Source organism: Zingiber officinale, chromosome 5B, assembly GCF_018446385.1.
Source record: "Zingiber officinale cultivar Zhangliang chromosome 5B, Zo_v1.1, whole genome shotgun sequence".
Taxonomy (NCBI): domain Eukaryota; kingdom Viridiplantae; phylum Streptophyta; class Magnoliopsida; order Zingiberales; family Zingiberaceae; genus Zingiber; species Zingiber officinale.
This window is the reverse complement of record NC_055995.1, coordinates 134,401,113-134,415,828: the sequence shown is the minus strand read 5'-3', so window position 1 is coordinate 134,415,828 and position 14,716 is coordinate 134,401,113. Positions and strand designations below refer to the sequence as shown.

Genomic DNA, 14,716 nt, shown 5'->3' with positions numbered 1-14,716 from the left:
TACTTCCCAACTTTGGGTTGTGATGAAGAAATTGAACCTTTAATGAGTACCAAGAGACTAAGGGAGGTGAGAAAGAGATTGTACGACTCCACGTAGTACATTGTACATGTTCATGCCTACGATGGCTATTCACGGAAGTATGGTAGTAAATCCTGCAAGACTGTTATTAATAGTGGAAGCTATATGGATGTAGTTTCCACACATGTCTTCACTAAGATTGGGGTCACTCTTGAGTTGCACCTAAGTCCCTACAAGGTGTATGGGCAATATTTGGTTCCTATCAAGATGAGTCGATATGAGATGTTTTTTTATGAGCATTTCCCATGTCATTCTTTGTCGACGCTAGCTGTTTGATCTCTATATCATCCGTTATGGTGAGAGAAAGCACCTACTTCTTTAAATACAATGGTCAAAATGTTAGGATACACCTAGCTAACACTAGTGAGATTGAGCCCAAAACTAAACCATGAACCACTCCATGCCAATCTTCAAGATAACACCTTTTTCTCTTCACACATTCTCAATTCAATGAAGGCAAGGTGTCAAGAGTAGAAGTGATGGTAGCTTTAGTGGCCCAGAACATCATAATCATAAGTTTGAGTAACTCACCGAGAGACCATCTCCTGAGGTCAAGAAGATCGTAGATGAGTTCTTGGACATAACTCCTGAAGAGTTACGTGATGAGCTCTCATATATGGCACGGTCCATCATGTTAAAAATTTTATCCAAGGTCATAGTTGCCTAGCCTTCCACATTATTGCATGAACCCCTAGAGCACACTGAATTATCCAATTTAAGGACTCCAACAAGAATGTTTTATTAGAGAAATACAAGTTCTTACATCATCCATGCTTTAGTGAGACCTGAAAAGGATTTCTTTTGGAGAATTGCCAACATTCGTGCCATTACAAGATCTTTGTTAAGCTTAGATTTTTCATACCTACACTTCATGAAATGCTTGACTAATGGCAGGAGTTCGATTGTTGATTTGCATAGTGAGTATTGTCAAAGTAGGATTAGGATTCATGATGAATGATAAACTACCTTGAAGAGACAAGAAAAATTTTATGAGTGTTATATATGCCTTTCAGACTTTTGAACACACCTAATACCTTCAAGTTGATGAACCAAGCCCTAAAACCTTTTATATGAAAATTCTTTATAGTTTATTTTGTATGACATCCTGATCTACAGGGAAACATATGATATCCTCTTCGAACTCATGAAGATCAAGAAAGATTTGATTCCACTAAATTTTGAATTTGAATTATTGGAAAATAATTTGAATTGTGTGGTGCATGTTGTTTGCAGGTGATATTATTTTGATAGATGAGACACGTGAAGGAGTAAATGCTAAGCTAGAATCTTGGAGGGAAACACTAGAAGGGAAAGGTTTTAAGCTTAGTAGATTAAAGACAGAATATATGGAATTTAAGTTTAGCAATATTAGAAGTAATGAAACAATTGTTAAGATAGGAGAGGACGAGTTGCCCGGAACCGAGAGATTTAAATATTTAGGATCATTTTTACAAAATGATGGAGGGATTGAGAGAGATGTCTTACATAGAATACAAGCAGGATGGGTGAAATGGAGGGGAGCGTCGGGTGTTTTATGTGACCGTAAAGTACCTCTTAAACTTAAAGGTAAGTTCTATAAAACCGTAGTTAGACCTGCTATGTTATATGGAGCTGAATGTTGGGATATGACTCGAGCACATGAGCATAAGATGAGAGTTGCAGAGATGAGGATGTTAAGGTGGATGTGTGGACATACGAAGATGGACAAAATAAGGAATGAGAGCATTAGAGAGAAAGTCGGAGTTGCATCTATTGAGGACAAACTCCGAGAGACACGTTTAAGATGGTACGGACATGTACTTAGACGACCAATAAATGCTCCAGTTAGGCGATGTGAAACTATGATAAACATGCATATCAAACGAGGAAGAGGAAGACCAAAAAAGACTTGGTTAGCAACAATAAAACAAGATAAAATTTATTTAAATATAGATGATGATATAATAGGAGATAGAGCTCAATAACGTAAAATGATTCATACAGCCGACCCTACCTAGTGGGAAAAGGCTTGGTTGTTGTTGTTGTTGTTGTTGTACTATATATTTTTATTTGCTTGCTGCTTTTAGGGCAGCCAAATAATTGGAATTATTGTGTTTTCCTATTTGTTTGTTTCTTAATTTTCACATAATCTAGTATATAAAACTAGAGTTGTGTCATTATAGTAATCATCTTGCAATTGATCAAATTTTCACTTGGTTTCTCTGAGAGTTATTTTCCTCTGGGTGAGGTCAATCTCTTTCATGCTAGGTTAGAATGGTTTTTTGGTGAAGGAGAGGGGTGAAGGTTGAAGTAGACAGAGGAGACAAGGAAGGTTGTGACCAACAAAGGAGAGGAGAGAGGAAGATGGTATAATAGAAGAAAGGAGAAGCGTAGACAAGGTCCTGATTTACCCTTCATGCCGAGGACAGAAGGGGACGAGCTTTTGAGTACGCCTGAGTAAGAACAGGGCTAGACACTTTTTGTCATTGGAGATTAGAGGGGGGTGTGCATGAGAGTGGGAGATGGAAACACTGACGATCAAAGTGAAGAGGTTCACGACTATAAGCAATATGGGTGATGGGCTACAATTTTACAGGTTAAAAAAAGTTAGGGGGTACCTAAAGGGATAACAGTTGAGATCTGCTGAGTGATTTGGAGGAGGAAATAGTCTAGTCTGAATGACTTGAGTAGTTTTTTCTTCATTTTTGCTGATGGGCTTTGACAAGATCGAAGAGGCACATGCAAGGACTATAGAAAAGATACAAGGTGCTTATTATTTAGTGCTGTTCCAAAAGATGATAAACTGCGAAACTAGATTAAATTTGTATGAGCATTCAAACAGGATTCGAAGATTTTATAATGAGAATTGATGATTTGAGAAATGAAGGGAAACTAAAGAAATATTTACATGATCTAACTAACTTAAGGAATGTAAGATGATTCGAATAGCACAAGTGAAGTAACCTTACATAGAGCTCAATAGCAGGACGGGACAATGTAGCCATCTCTAATTATTGGGACTGATAGGGCATCAGCTTATTGTTTTAATTGGTGAAAACTTGATATGCTTTGATTGTAATAATGGATCCAATAGCAGTGCTATCTATTTACATAATGTGCCTACTATTGATGATGTGAATGGTTACAGGTATCCATATGAAGTTGTTCGTGTGGTTACTTCTGATGGATATGTGCTGCTTTTAGAGAGAATTCCAAGGTTTGCCAAGAATTACTTCTTTAGGTTAAATTGTTGGTTGCTTCATGACTTTATTTACTCACGGCTCATGCAATCAATTTTCTTTTCAGGCGTGACTCTGGAAAGGTTGTTTATTTACAACATGGAATATTTGACACCTCAATGGGGTGAGTATTGCAATAAAGTGATGTTAATCCTTGTCTACTTGCAAAATTATACTGTCTTTTCCATTTGATATTGTTTTGATATGGTATCAAAACCATATCAATCCGATTGGGCACTAAAACTCTAGCACAAATGATATTTAAAGGTTAAATCAAGTTGTAGGGGAGAAAGATTAAAATCGATGAATTGAAGTGTAAACTTTTAATTATAAAATGATGATTGACTTGCATAATGACTCACTTTCCAAATACTAATTGTATTTCCCTGGTTTATGACATAACACTATGTTACTTGTACAGTGAGTTATTATAATTTTTTGTTAAAGCTTTTCTCCAACTTTTATGTGTTTCCAAATCTTGATTTTGGTTGGCATGCACAATACTTATTGTTCCACCTGTTTTTAAAATCAAAATCTATCATCCCCCTAGATGAAATTTTATTATAATTTGTTTAATATATAAATTTATACTCAGGAAATGTCAAATAAACCATGTGTTAGTTTCACTTTCCTGTTCAATTTTGTTTGCTTATTTAATTATATAACAAACTCCGCCCATGATGACCGGTCATGGCCGGTCCCAAGTCCGGATAAAGGAGGAGGGTTGCGTTAGGTTGCTAGCCAGCGTCAAACTATGGCAAATATTCAATGAATGAATCCATTAAACTATTGTGCTAATGCTAGGTTGTTCTCCGGAAGGAACGCGTTGCAGGGTCCGACTGTAACGTCTCGGCAAGGACCGCTACATCTCCAGAACTCGGGTGTAGTGATAAATATGCAAGAGTTCGCGTTACAGGGTCCGACTGTAACGTCTCAGCAAGGACCGCTACATCTCAATGAGAACTTGAGTGTAGTGTTAAATAGGCAAAAGTTCTCATACCATAGTAGATAAGAACAAATATGATAGGAAAACTAATAATCTAAGATTTGGAACATGGAATATAGGAACTCTCATTGGTAAATCAATGGAGGTAGTAGATACGATGATTAGGAGAAAAATTAGTAGTATTTTGTGTGTACAAGAGACAAAATGGATAGGCGAGAAGTTAAAGGATGAAGTTATTGGAGTAGTTAGAAAAGGGGATAAAATTATAACCCTTAAGATAATAGTGGCGAAAGAAATTATGAACATAATTAGCGTATATGCACCACAAGTAGGATTAGATGAAACTACCAAATCAAGGTTTTGGGAGGACTTAGATGAAATATTACAAAATATTCCACCAAATGAAATGATTTTAATATGAGGTGATCTAAATGGGCATATCGGAGTGAAAAATGAGGAATATGAGAGAGTATATGGGAGTTATGGGTTTGGAACGAGGAATGAGGAAGAGAAAACTATATTAGATTTTGCGATAGCATATGACCTTATATTAGCTAATACGTTTTTTAAGAAAAGAGAAGAACACTTAGTCACATTCAAAAGTGGGAATAATAAATCGCAAATTGACTTTCTTGTTAGGAAGAAGGATAGAAAGATTTGTAAAGATTGCAAAGTCATCCCTGGAGAAAGCTTAACTACCCAACATAGGGTAGTAGTGTTGGATATACGCCTCAAACATAGTATCAATAGAAAGAAAATATATACAATTCCTAGAATTAAGTGGTGGAAGTTAAAGGATGGGAAACAAAATATATTTAAGGAGAAGGTAGAAGTACAAGCATTAGGTGAAATATACGATGACTCTAATAGATAAGATGGTATCAAAATTGAAAATAGTAGCTAAGAGTGTACTCGGTGAGTCAAAAGGACATGCACCACTAAGTAAAGAATCTTGGTGCGAATAGCTTATAAGGAATTATATATTTGTAAGAACGAGGAAAACTTAAAAAAATATACAATAGCCAAGAAAGAAGCTAAGAAAGTAGTGAGTGAAGCAAAAAAATGAAACTTTTGAATGCTTATATCAAAAATTGGATACAAAAGAAGGGGAAAGAGACGTTTATAGAATAACTAAAGTGAGAGAAAGGAAAACAAGAGATCTTAGCCAAATAAAATGTATTAAAGATGAATGTAATAGGGTATTAGTAAATGATGGAGAAATAAAAGAGCGGTGGAAGAGATATTTTCATCAACTTTTTAATGAAGGTTTAGATGACCAACTTAACTTAGGTAATTTAATTAGGTCAAATGAGCATAGAAATTTTAATTTTTATCGTAGAATTCAAACTTCAGAAGTAAAACAAACTTCAGAAGTAAAACAAACTTTAAATGAGATGCACAATGGAAAAGCCGTTGGACCAGATGATATTTCGATAGAGGTATGGAAGTGCTTAGGGAAACAAGGTATTGAATGACTTACAAAATTATTTAACATGATATTGAAAACAAAAAGAATGCCTGATCAATGGAGGATAAGTACTCTAGTTCCCTTATATAAGAACAAGGGAGACATACAAAATTGTGCAAACTATAGGGGTATTAAACTAATGAGTCATACTATGAAACTTTGGGAAAAAGTAATAGAAAAAAGATTAAGGAAGGAGACCACAGTGACAGAAAATCAATTTGGGTTCATGCCTGGAAGGTCGACAATAGAAGCTATACATCTCCTTAGACAATTAATTGAAAAATATCGGGAGCAAAAACAAGATCTACACATGGTATTCATTGACTTAGAAAAAACTTATGATAGAGTCCCAAGAGAAATTATATGGAGAATTTTAGAAAAGAGAGGTATTAGCGTAACATATATTGAACTAATTAAGGATATGTATGAGGATGTAAAGACTTCAGGCAGAGTAACTGAAGCATTTCCAATAAAGATAGGGTTACATCAAGGATCAGCCCTAAGTCCCTATCTTTTTACACTAATTATGGACGAACTCACTGCGCACATTCAAGACACAGTACCGTGGTGCATGTTGTTTGCAGATGATATTATTTTGGTAGATGAGACACGTGAAAGAGTAAATGCTAAGCTAGAATCTTGGAGGGAAACACTAGAAGGGAAAGGTTTTAAGCTTAGTAGATTAAAGACAGAATATATGGAATTTAAGTTTAGCAATATTAGAAGTAATGAAACAATTGTTAAGATAGGAGAGGACGAGTTGGCCGGAACCGAGAGATTTAAATATTTAGGATCATTTTTACAAAATGATGGAGGGATTGAGAGAGATGTCTTACATAGAATACAAGCAGGATGGGTGAAATGGAGGGGAGCGTCGGGTGTTTTATGTGATCGTAAAGTACCTCTTAAACTTAAAGGTAAGTTCTATAAAATCGTAGTTAGACCTGCTATGTTATATGGAGCTGAATGTTGGGCTATGACTCGAGCACATGAGCATAAGATGAGAGTTGCAGAGATGAGGATGTTAAGGTGGATGTGTGGACATACGAAGATGGACAAAATAAGGAATGAGAGCATTAGAGAGAAAGTCGGAGTTCATCTATTAAGGACAAACTCCGAGAAATACGTTTAAGATGGTACGGACATATATTTAGACGACCAATAAATGCTCCAGTTAGGCGATGTGAAACTATGATAAACATGCATATCAAACGAGGAAGAAGACGACCAAAAAAGACTTGGTTAGCAAGAATAAAATAAGATAAAATTTATTTAAATATAGATGATGATATAATAGGAGATAGGGCTCAATGGCGTAAAAGGATTCATACAGCCGACCCCACTTAATGGGAAAAGGCTTGGTTGTTGTTGTATTTAATTATATAACACATCATTCAAATATCACCTGAGAGACTTTACTATTCAAAAAAATATAGTTTACTTAAAATCTAAAATTGTATTGTACTCATACTCTCATCAGTTTCCACAAGTTTAAAGTAACAACTATGGTCATACATACATGTGATCTTTTATATATGATTCAAGCATACAAAACATGTGACAATTCTTAGCTGTACATACCATACAACAAACATATACATTAGAATTTGAAACCTCTCATATTCTATTATGGTCTTCTGTGAATGATGCTCAACTAAAAAGATTTATCTACTAACCTGAAAGTCTTGAGGCCAAGAAAAATGATTTGTGCAACTCAACATTCATGGAATATATATTGCATAGTATCAAAAAAAAAATAGCAAAATAAAACTTAACAAGTTTAGGATTAAATTAATATGTGATCGATGAAAGAATATAGCGAACAAATATCATAAGAAATGGTTTCCATCTAAAGATCATACAATTATTACTACAAGGGAACTTGAATGAAATGAGTAACAAAACACACCATACCATGGATCAAAATGTCCAATCCATTACATAACACATGAATCACATAATGAGTACATAACAAGTCTTCCATGTTTATAAACACAAACTTCTCATCTATGTCTAGGAGGGCACGCACGTATAAGTTGACAAGTGCTTGCTAGTGTTGAAAATCAAATATACTCACATGGATTCAAGAGGCAACCTCTATTGTTAGTTCCGTATGTCTATTTATTAATGAATTTGATTTCGTCTAAATTGGACCATGCTACAAAAAATAATAACTAGTAATCAGTTGCCATGTCAAAAAGTCTTAGCGATTCTAGTGATTGTGGTTTAGATTAGAGAGATCACATATTTATGCCAATAATGAGCTATTTGCTCTGGTGGTGAAAATGAAGACTTCTGCTAGATCCAATGAGTGAAATACAAGAGACATCACCCCTTTATCAATACAGGTGACATCCAGCCTTATTAATGATCAATCCCTTAAAAAAAATTGCAGAAATTAACTCAAGACTGTGTGTGACAATCCACCCCTTTATCAATATAGGTGGCATCCACCATTGGCATGAGATGCAGTCAATTAGGGATGCTTTTGAGTATGACTTATATTTTGGATTTTGATGGAACATCAGATCTTAAACTGGGGAGATTATGACACCCCACTTTAGACCAACATTGTACGTTGTGGACTAGTAAAGGAACTATGTAAGCTTTGATATATGAGCTATTATTGCTTGGGCTTAAACATTTTAGGCCAGTGGGCCTGATAGCTCAATGGGTCAATTCTCTCATCAAGGTGGGTTGTGTGGCAATTCACATAGCTAACACAATATAGCATCATGATGTTGCTCTTGCTTTTTGAAAGAAGTCTTTGGTACCATCTTTCATTTATAACACAGAAAGAGTTCATATGTGGATTAAACTATTTTTATGTATTCATTTGATATCTAGCTGACTTTCGGGCATTGGAGCTCAAAGTTACAATATTCTAACACATGTATGTTATATATTTATGTGATTACCATCTAATTCTTTCATTTTTACATTTGTTAGGTGGGTATCCAATGGAGTTGTTGGTTCTCCTGCATTTGCTGCATTTGATCAAGGTTTTTTTTTCCTTCAAATAACTTAATAAACAATGGAAAATCAAATACTCGTCACTGTGCTTTTTTTTCAGGTTATGATGTTTTTCTTGGGAATTTACGAGGATTAGTTTCAAGAGAGCATGTTGATACTAATATCTCCTCACGCAAGTAAGCTGATATAATTCAATCCTTGCTTTGAAGTTCAGCACTTGTCCAAGGATTTCCTATAAATTGTTGATCACACTGATGCCTGACTAAACATATACTGTGCATCAAGTGGTAATTTTTTTACCAGCTTTTTGGAGTCTTAATTGGGTGATTATCTATGGTTTGCAAAGAGCTTGAGTTTATTTCCTAAGTTAAATTATGATGATGATAATTTCCTCTCATTTATTGGAATTACTATTTTAACCAAACTCCAGACAATCTCATATTCAAATTCTCACTTTCTACTAGTTCATGTGACTAAAGGAAAGACCTCCAGCATGTGATACTAGTAATATTTCATGTTTCTTTGACTACGAGGTTAGACAAACAAGTGCAATATTTGTTCATCATCATTATCAAATAAGCAACAGAACATGGTTGTACTTATTTCTGAGAGGTTAGTCTTATCAGGCATGCAGAGAAATCAAAAATACATTGAAATAGATAATTCATACAAACTTCTAAGCTTTTTGAGATCTGTTACTTTACAGTGATTGAGTTTAACCCATTATGTTTGTCAGCAGAATGTATCTAAAGCCAAATTTGTTCAGGTACTGGAGGTACTCGATCAATGAGCATGCAACAAAAGACATACCTGCTATGATAGAAAAGATACATGAGATAAAAACTGCTGAATTAAATGAACTTTCTAAACCTGATTCAGATGAAGTAGTACGTGATCAGCCTTACAAACTGTGTGCAATTTCCCACAGCCTGGGAGGAGCAGTTATGTTAATGTATGTCATAACATCTAGAATCAATTTAATGCCTCACAGGTTATCAAGATTGATCTTGTTGTCACCTGCTGGCTTTCATGATGACTCTACTATAGTATTTACACTTATAGAGAAAGTTATGCTGCTTCTTGGGCCTGTGATTGCCGCCATTGTTCCTGGACTCTACATACCGACTCGATTCTTCCGAATGCTTATCAACAAGCTGGCCAGAGATTTCCAGAACTATCCTGCTGTAGGAGGCCTTGTTCAGACTCTTATAAGCTACGTTGCTGGTGGTGATAGCTCAAATTGGATTGGAGTGCTTGGCCTACCTCATTATAATATGTATGACATGCCTGGGGTGTCACTTTATGTTGCACTTCACCTCGCTCAGATTAAACACTCGAAGAAATTTATAATGTTTGATCATGGAAGTGCAGCTGCGAATATGAAAGCATATGGAACACCAGAGCCTCTGGATCTGGGACAACATTACAATCTCATTGGCATTCCTGTCGATCTAGTTGCAGGGCGAAAAGACAAGGTTATTCGACCTTCGATGGTGAAAAGGCACTATGCACTTATGCGTAAGGCAGATGTTGATGTGTCTTACAAGGTGTTTGAGTATGCTCATTTGGATTTCACATTCTCACACAGGGAGGAGCTTTTAGCGTATGTCATATCTCGCCTTCTACTGGTGGATCCACCACAAAAGCAGCACAGAACTAAAACTACTTTAAGACATAGAAAACCTAGTGGAAGCCAGAGAAAAACTGAAGGTAGTGGCACAGAGCATAGAGCAGAAGAAATTGTACCTGAAAATTAAGGTGATATTTTTGTTCTTTTTTTTTTTTTTGTATTGTGATTCCTATATTCCTGTTGTTGTCTATGAGAGTTCGTACATCCAAGGTTTCAGCCCCTAGTCATCCCAGTCATTGCAGTACCGACATCTGTAACTAACCAGAACGTGTTTCTGCAATGTGTGTGTTGAACTTGTTGGTCGCAAAGTTAAATTTCTTGTTATCAAATGTTGATACTCCATGTACTAGTAGTATCCATCTTCATTTGAGATCAAGCTAATCTCTATTGATCTGCTTGAAGTAATTGTTCTTAAGAGATTTACCTTAATTCTCATTGTGTCGGCTTGGGTTTCTTGCTCTTAGTTGCATTTCTTTTGACAGTTTCAGTTATCTTAGACTCAAAACAAAGGTTGATTTTGGAGTTATGGGGATCTAAGGATTATTGATGGTTCTGTCTATTTAAGGATGAGATTTTGTGGTATCTACCATACAATATTTGGTTGCTCAGTTGTTTTGTGGCCTTCCTTTAGAGTTAGTTGTTGTTTTTTTTTTTGATACACCCTCTCTAGTCATTTGGTGTAATGATGATGATTTGTTTCTTGTATTCTATTTGACACGAACACAATTCATATATTTCACAGCACGCTTCATAGATGAAGCTGCTTACCGAGCAACTCGTATATGTAAAGTCTCCCTAAAGTTTTGTTAGACTGAGCAACATATTCTAAGGTGAAGTAACATTTGAGATTGATCTCAAGTTAATTCAAGACCTTTGAGTAAATGCAATCAATTACGTGAATTACGTGTTGAGTCAATTATAAGTGTGTGTGTGTTTTGCAAATAGAAAGATTCTATTTTACTTTGAGCTGACTACTATAATGGATTTGAGTCAAGTGGAAAGATCTTTAATCTATCAACCACTGGTCATTGGCCAAATAAGGTTTTCTTATCTTGATTTTAGTAGACTAAAAATGATTGGAGTCAACTAAAATCAAACAAAAACTAATCATTTAAGTGGTCTTATCCATTATTTGAAGGTTGTTTGCGAGTATAAATAGAAGTGCAATAGAATCTTGAAACTCACTTTATTGCTCAATTTCTCTCATTCTTGGAGTCCATAAGTGTCCTTGTCAAACTATAAGAACTCAAGCTCACCTAGACGGTTTCTTTCTTTTAGTAATTGTTTTCTCTCATGTTTTATTCATTTTTATCTTTGTAAGAGAAATGTTGTCGTACAAGGTTTCTCTACCTAGCTCTTGAAGGAGAGATTCTATAGTGGGATTTTTAAGGAATGGTTTACTAATGAGTTAGTAGATCATGGAGTAGAATAAGACTTTCAAGCATGATGGAGTCGTTGGAGAAATCTTGTCGGGATTATTTCATTTCTATCGAATCTCCTAGGAGCAAACATCATCATTCAACTCAAAGTCAATACCAAACAAAATATATATATATATATAGCAGTCAAATTAATGTTATTAGTAAACATATCACTTACAAAAGTCATATAATCTATTAGATGTCTATTAAATTCATTCCACAATAACTACCACTCCAATTAAAACTTTCTCCACTTATCCCATTATCAATGATGAGCAAATTGTAGGTGGTAGATTTACCACCATACAGCAATGATCAAATCGTGGGAATCGTGAAATACCCTCCTACCTAGTAGTCTACTTAGATTCCCAATTTACCACCTTTCATTCAGCCATGGAGCCGACGATGATAAGTGTGAGTGTCATCTTTTGCCATCAATGATGAGCAAATTATACAAAGTTTATTGATACGATGCATAATAGTAAGGTTCGGTCGTTAGAAATTAAGGAGATGTGACAGTCAGAAGTTAAGAAGATGTAACAGTCAGAAGTCAAGGGAGTATGACAGTTAATATACAAAGTAGGACCACCTGGGGTCATCCGACATATAAAGTCAGGACGGGGTCTACCGATCAGGAAACCAGGTCTGCGGCATGATGCGTGATCAAGGCGAATCCTGCCCTGTCTTCATCGGTCGGGCTTCCTCAAGCTAGCCCGCGTAAACAGACTTATCATTTTTAGTCGGGTCTAAATCATAAAAATCGGAAGAAAGAGACTCCGATCGTACCCCTCCATCCATCCAGTGTGTTCATCGGCACTTAGCGGATCAACTCGGGCTGCCTCGATCACACCCGAGCAAGAAAATGGGCGCTACGCGATAACATGTCAGGGAATCGTAACCACTTGTCAGAGAATATTTGCTGTATGTCAGGAAATATTCCAATGGTTGGAGTCATCTACAAATAGAACCTTCTTCCAGTCTATAGGAGAAGGTCACGTGTCCTCCACCACCCGACAAAGTCTTAACACCCAACACCCTCTGGCAGAGGTCAGTCTCCAGAAGGTACGCACTGTCATATAAAAAGGGGTGTCCTCTCCCTTGTGCAGGTACGCTCACTCGCACACTTGTCTTCTACTTTTCTTCTTCGTACACTGTTCATCTGGGAAAAAGTACCTGACTTGAGCGTCGGAGGGCCTGCTCTGGGGACTTTTTCTCTGATTCTCGGCCTCTAACGTCCCGTGTGTTTGTCTGAGTGTGCGCAGAGTTCCAGTACCACCGGCTCAAGCCCAGCAGTCCTTCAGGACCACGTGGGGGTCCGTTCTCTGAAGCCCGTGTGATCATAACATCACAGTCTCCTCCCCGTCAACGCTCACGACACTTCATCCGGTCTTTATCCGATTCAGATTTCGAACAAGATCATTGATCAATCACAAGAAGGATTGAAACTAACTATATATGAATCTAATAAGATACTGCATGAATCTTTACAAATTTAGGATCATATGGATTGAAGAATCATCATGTCTACCATCTGAGAATGTCATATAAGTACAGCAATTATGCACTTATTTGCAATTCGAATTCTGATTTTTTTTTATTATTCCTTTGAGTATTTTACAATTGCATCACACACCCATGAAAACTTTACCTGGTTCTTTTTTATATGTTCGAACTCTGCTTTTGGATTGGCATCTTGCAGACTGGTGTCTGTAGTTTCTGTTTCTTGGGTGAGTCCAAATAGTCAGATGACGGTAATTCAAGAGATCCTTCTCATTCATACCAGTGCCGGCCCTGACTTTTCGGGGCCCTTGGGCGAAAAGAGAAAAGGGTTCTCTATAGGAAAAAAAATATATACTAACGTACAATTTGAATACAGTTTAATAGAAAAACTTGAAAATTAATATATTTTATTTAAAATATGATAAACTCCATATAAAATATATTTCTCAAGATTCTTCAAAAAGTACAACATCGTACAAAATATATTTCCTATGTTTCTCCAAAAAGTATAATACCTATGAATATAAAAAAATAATTATGAAATAATCATTGAAAAATCTATATCTTCTAGCATTTTGAGAAGTAAAATCGTCAATAAGATTTTCAAAATCAAATTTTTCTAACACTTCATTTTCGATACATAAAATTGTCAACCAATTTATATGCAAATCATTATCATCATCTTCTCTCAATTCTTCTTGCTCATTCGTTGCATGTTTATAATCATCATTTTCTCTCAATTCTTCTCGTTCATTGATTGTATTATCATTTAATTCTTCTTGATTATTCAATTGTTGTTCATTTGTTGTATAATCATTTAGTTCTTTTTAACTTTTTTCTTGTAATTCATCAATTGAATCTTCAATTGAAGAGTTAGCTTTATAAAACTTACAAAGAATACCTTTGTGAGTTTTAATAATTTGTTCCACTCTTTATCTTTTGTTTCTTTTTTGACTCCAAGGTTAATATTTCTTTGAAAACATGTTTATACTACCAATTTCAAATGTAAAAATAAAACACACAAAACCAGCAATAAAGCTAATAATGAAACAAACATAAGTAGTGAAAATAATAGTTAAAGAACAATAAAGCTTGGTTTATGCTTGAAGCAATCGATATAATCTATTCTATGATAATTAAAATTGAGATGATTTATTTTAAGTCTTTCAAATTTGTAAGAAAAATCATAAAATATTGGCTCTAGTACAATATTAAAAATCAATATTGAATATCGATAATAAGAAAAAAAATATAGATAAGTAGGTAACTTACGTTGTAAGTTTATATATTGATCAGTGATGATATTGATAAAACTAAAATTTCAATTGGAGAATAAACTTTTCTAATTTAATTAGAAGAGATTCAAAGGAGAAGAAAGGAGAAAATTAACATTCATGATTCATACTTTACTCTTTGGAGTCTTATGACTTCTATAAACAAATTAATGAAGAAAGAATTGTAAAAATCTTGGAAAGAGAAAAA

General features: G+C 35.3%; 1 protein-coding gene across 4 annotated transcripts in view; it reads left to right on the top strand.

Moving 5' to 3' along the window:
* The window catches only part of LOC121986121 (lipase member N-like), a 43,280-nt gene extending 32,538 nt beyond the window's left edge, over positions 1–10,742 (top strand). For all 4 annotated transcript variants that reach the window (XM_042539934.1, XM_042539936.1, XM_042539937.1 and 1 more), the window contains 5 exons: positions 3,206–3,274; positions 3,364–3,420; positions 8,660–8,712; positions 8,784–8,859; positions 9,450–10,742. In XM_042539934.1, the coding sequence (XP_042395868.1) occupies positions 3,206–3,274; positions 3,364–3,420; positions 8,660–8,712; positions 8,784–8,859; positions 9,450–10,440 (1,246 nt within the window). In that variant the 3' untranslated portion in view covers positions 10,441–10,742. The remainder of the gene's footprint in view (positions 1–3,205; positions 3,275–3,363; positions 3,421–8,659; positions 8,713–8,783; positions 8,860–9,449) is intronic.
* The last annotated feature ends 3,974 nt before the right edge of the window (positions 10,743–14,716 follow it).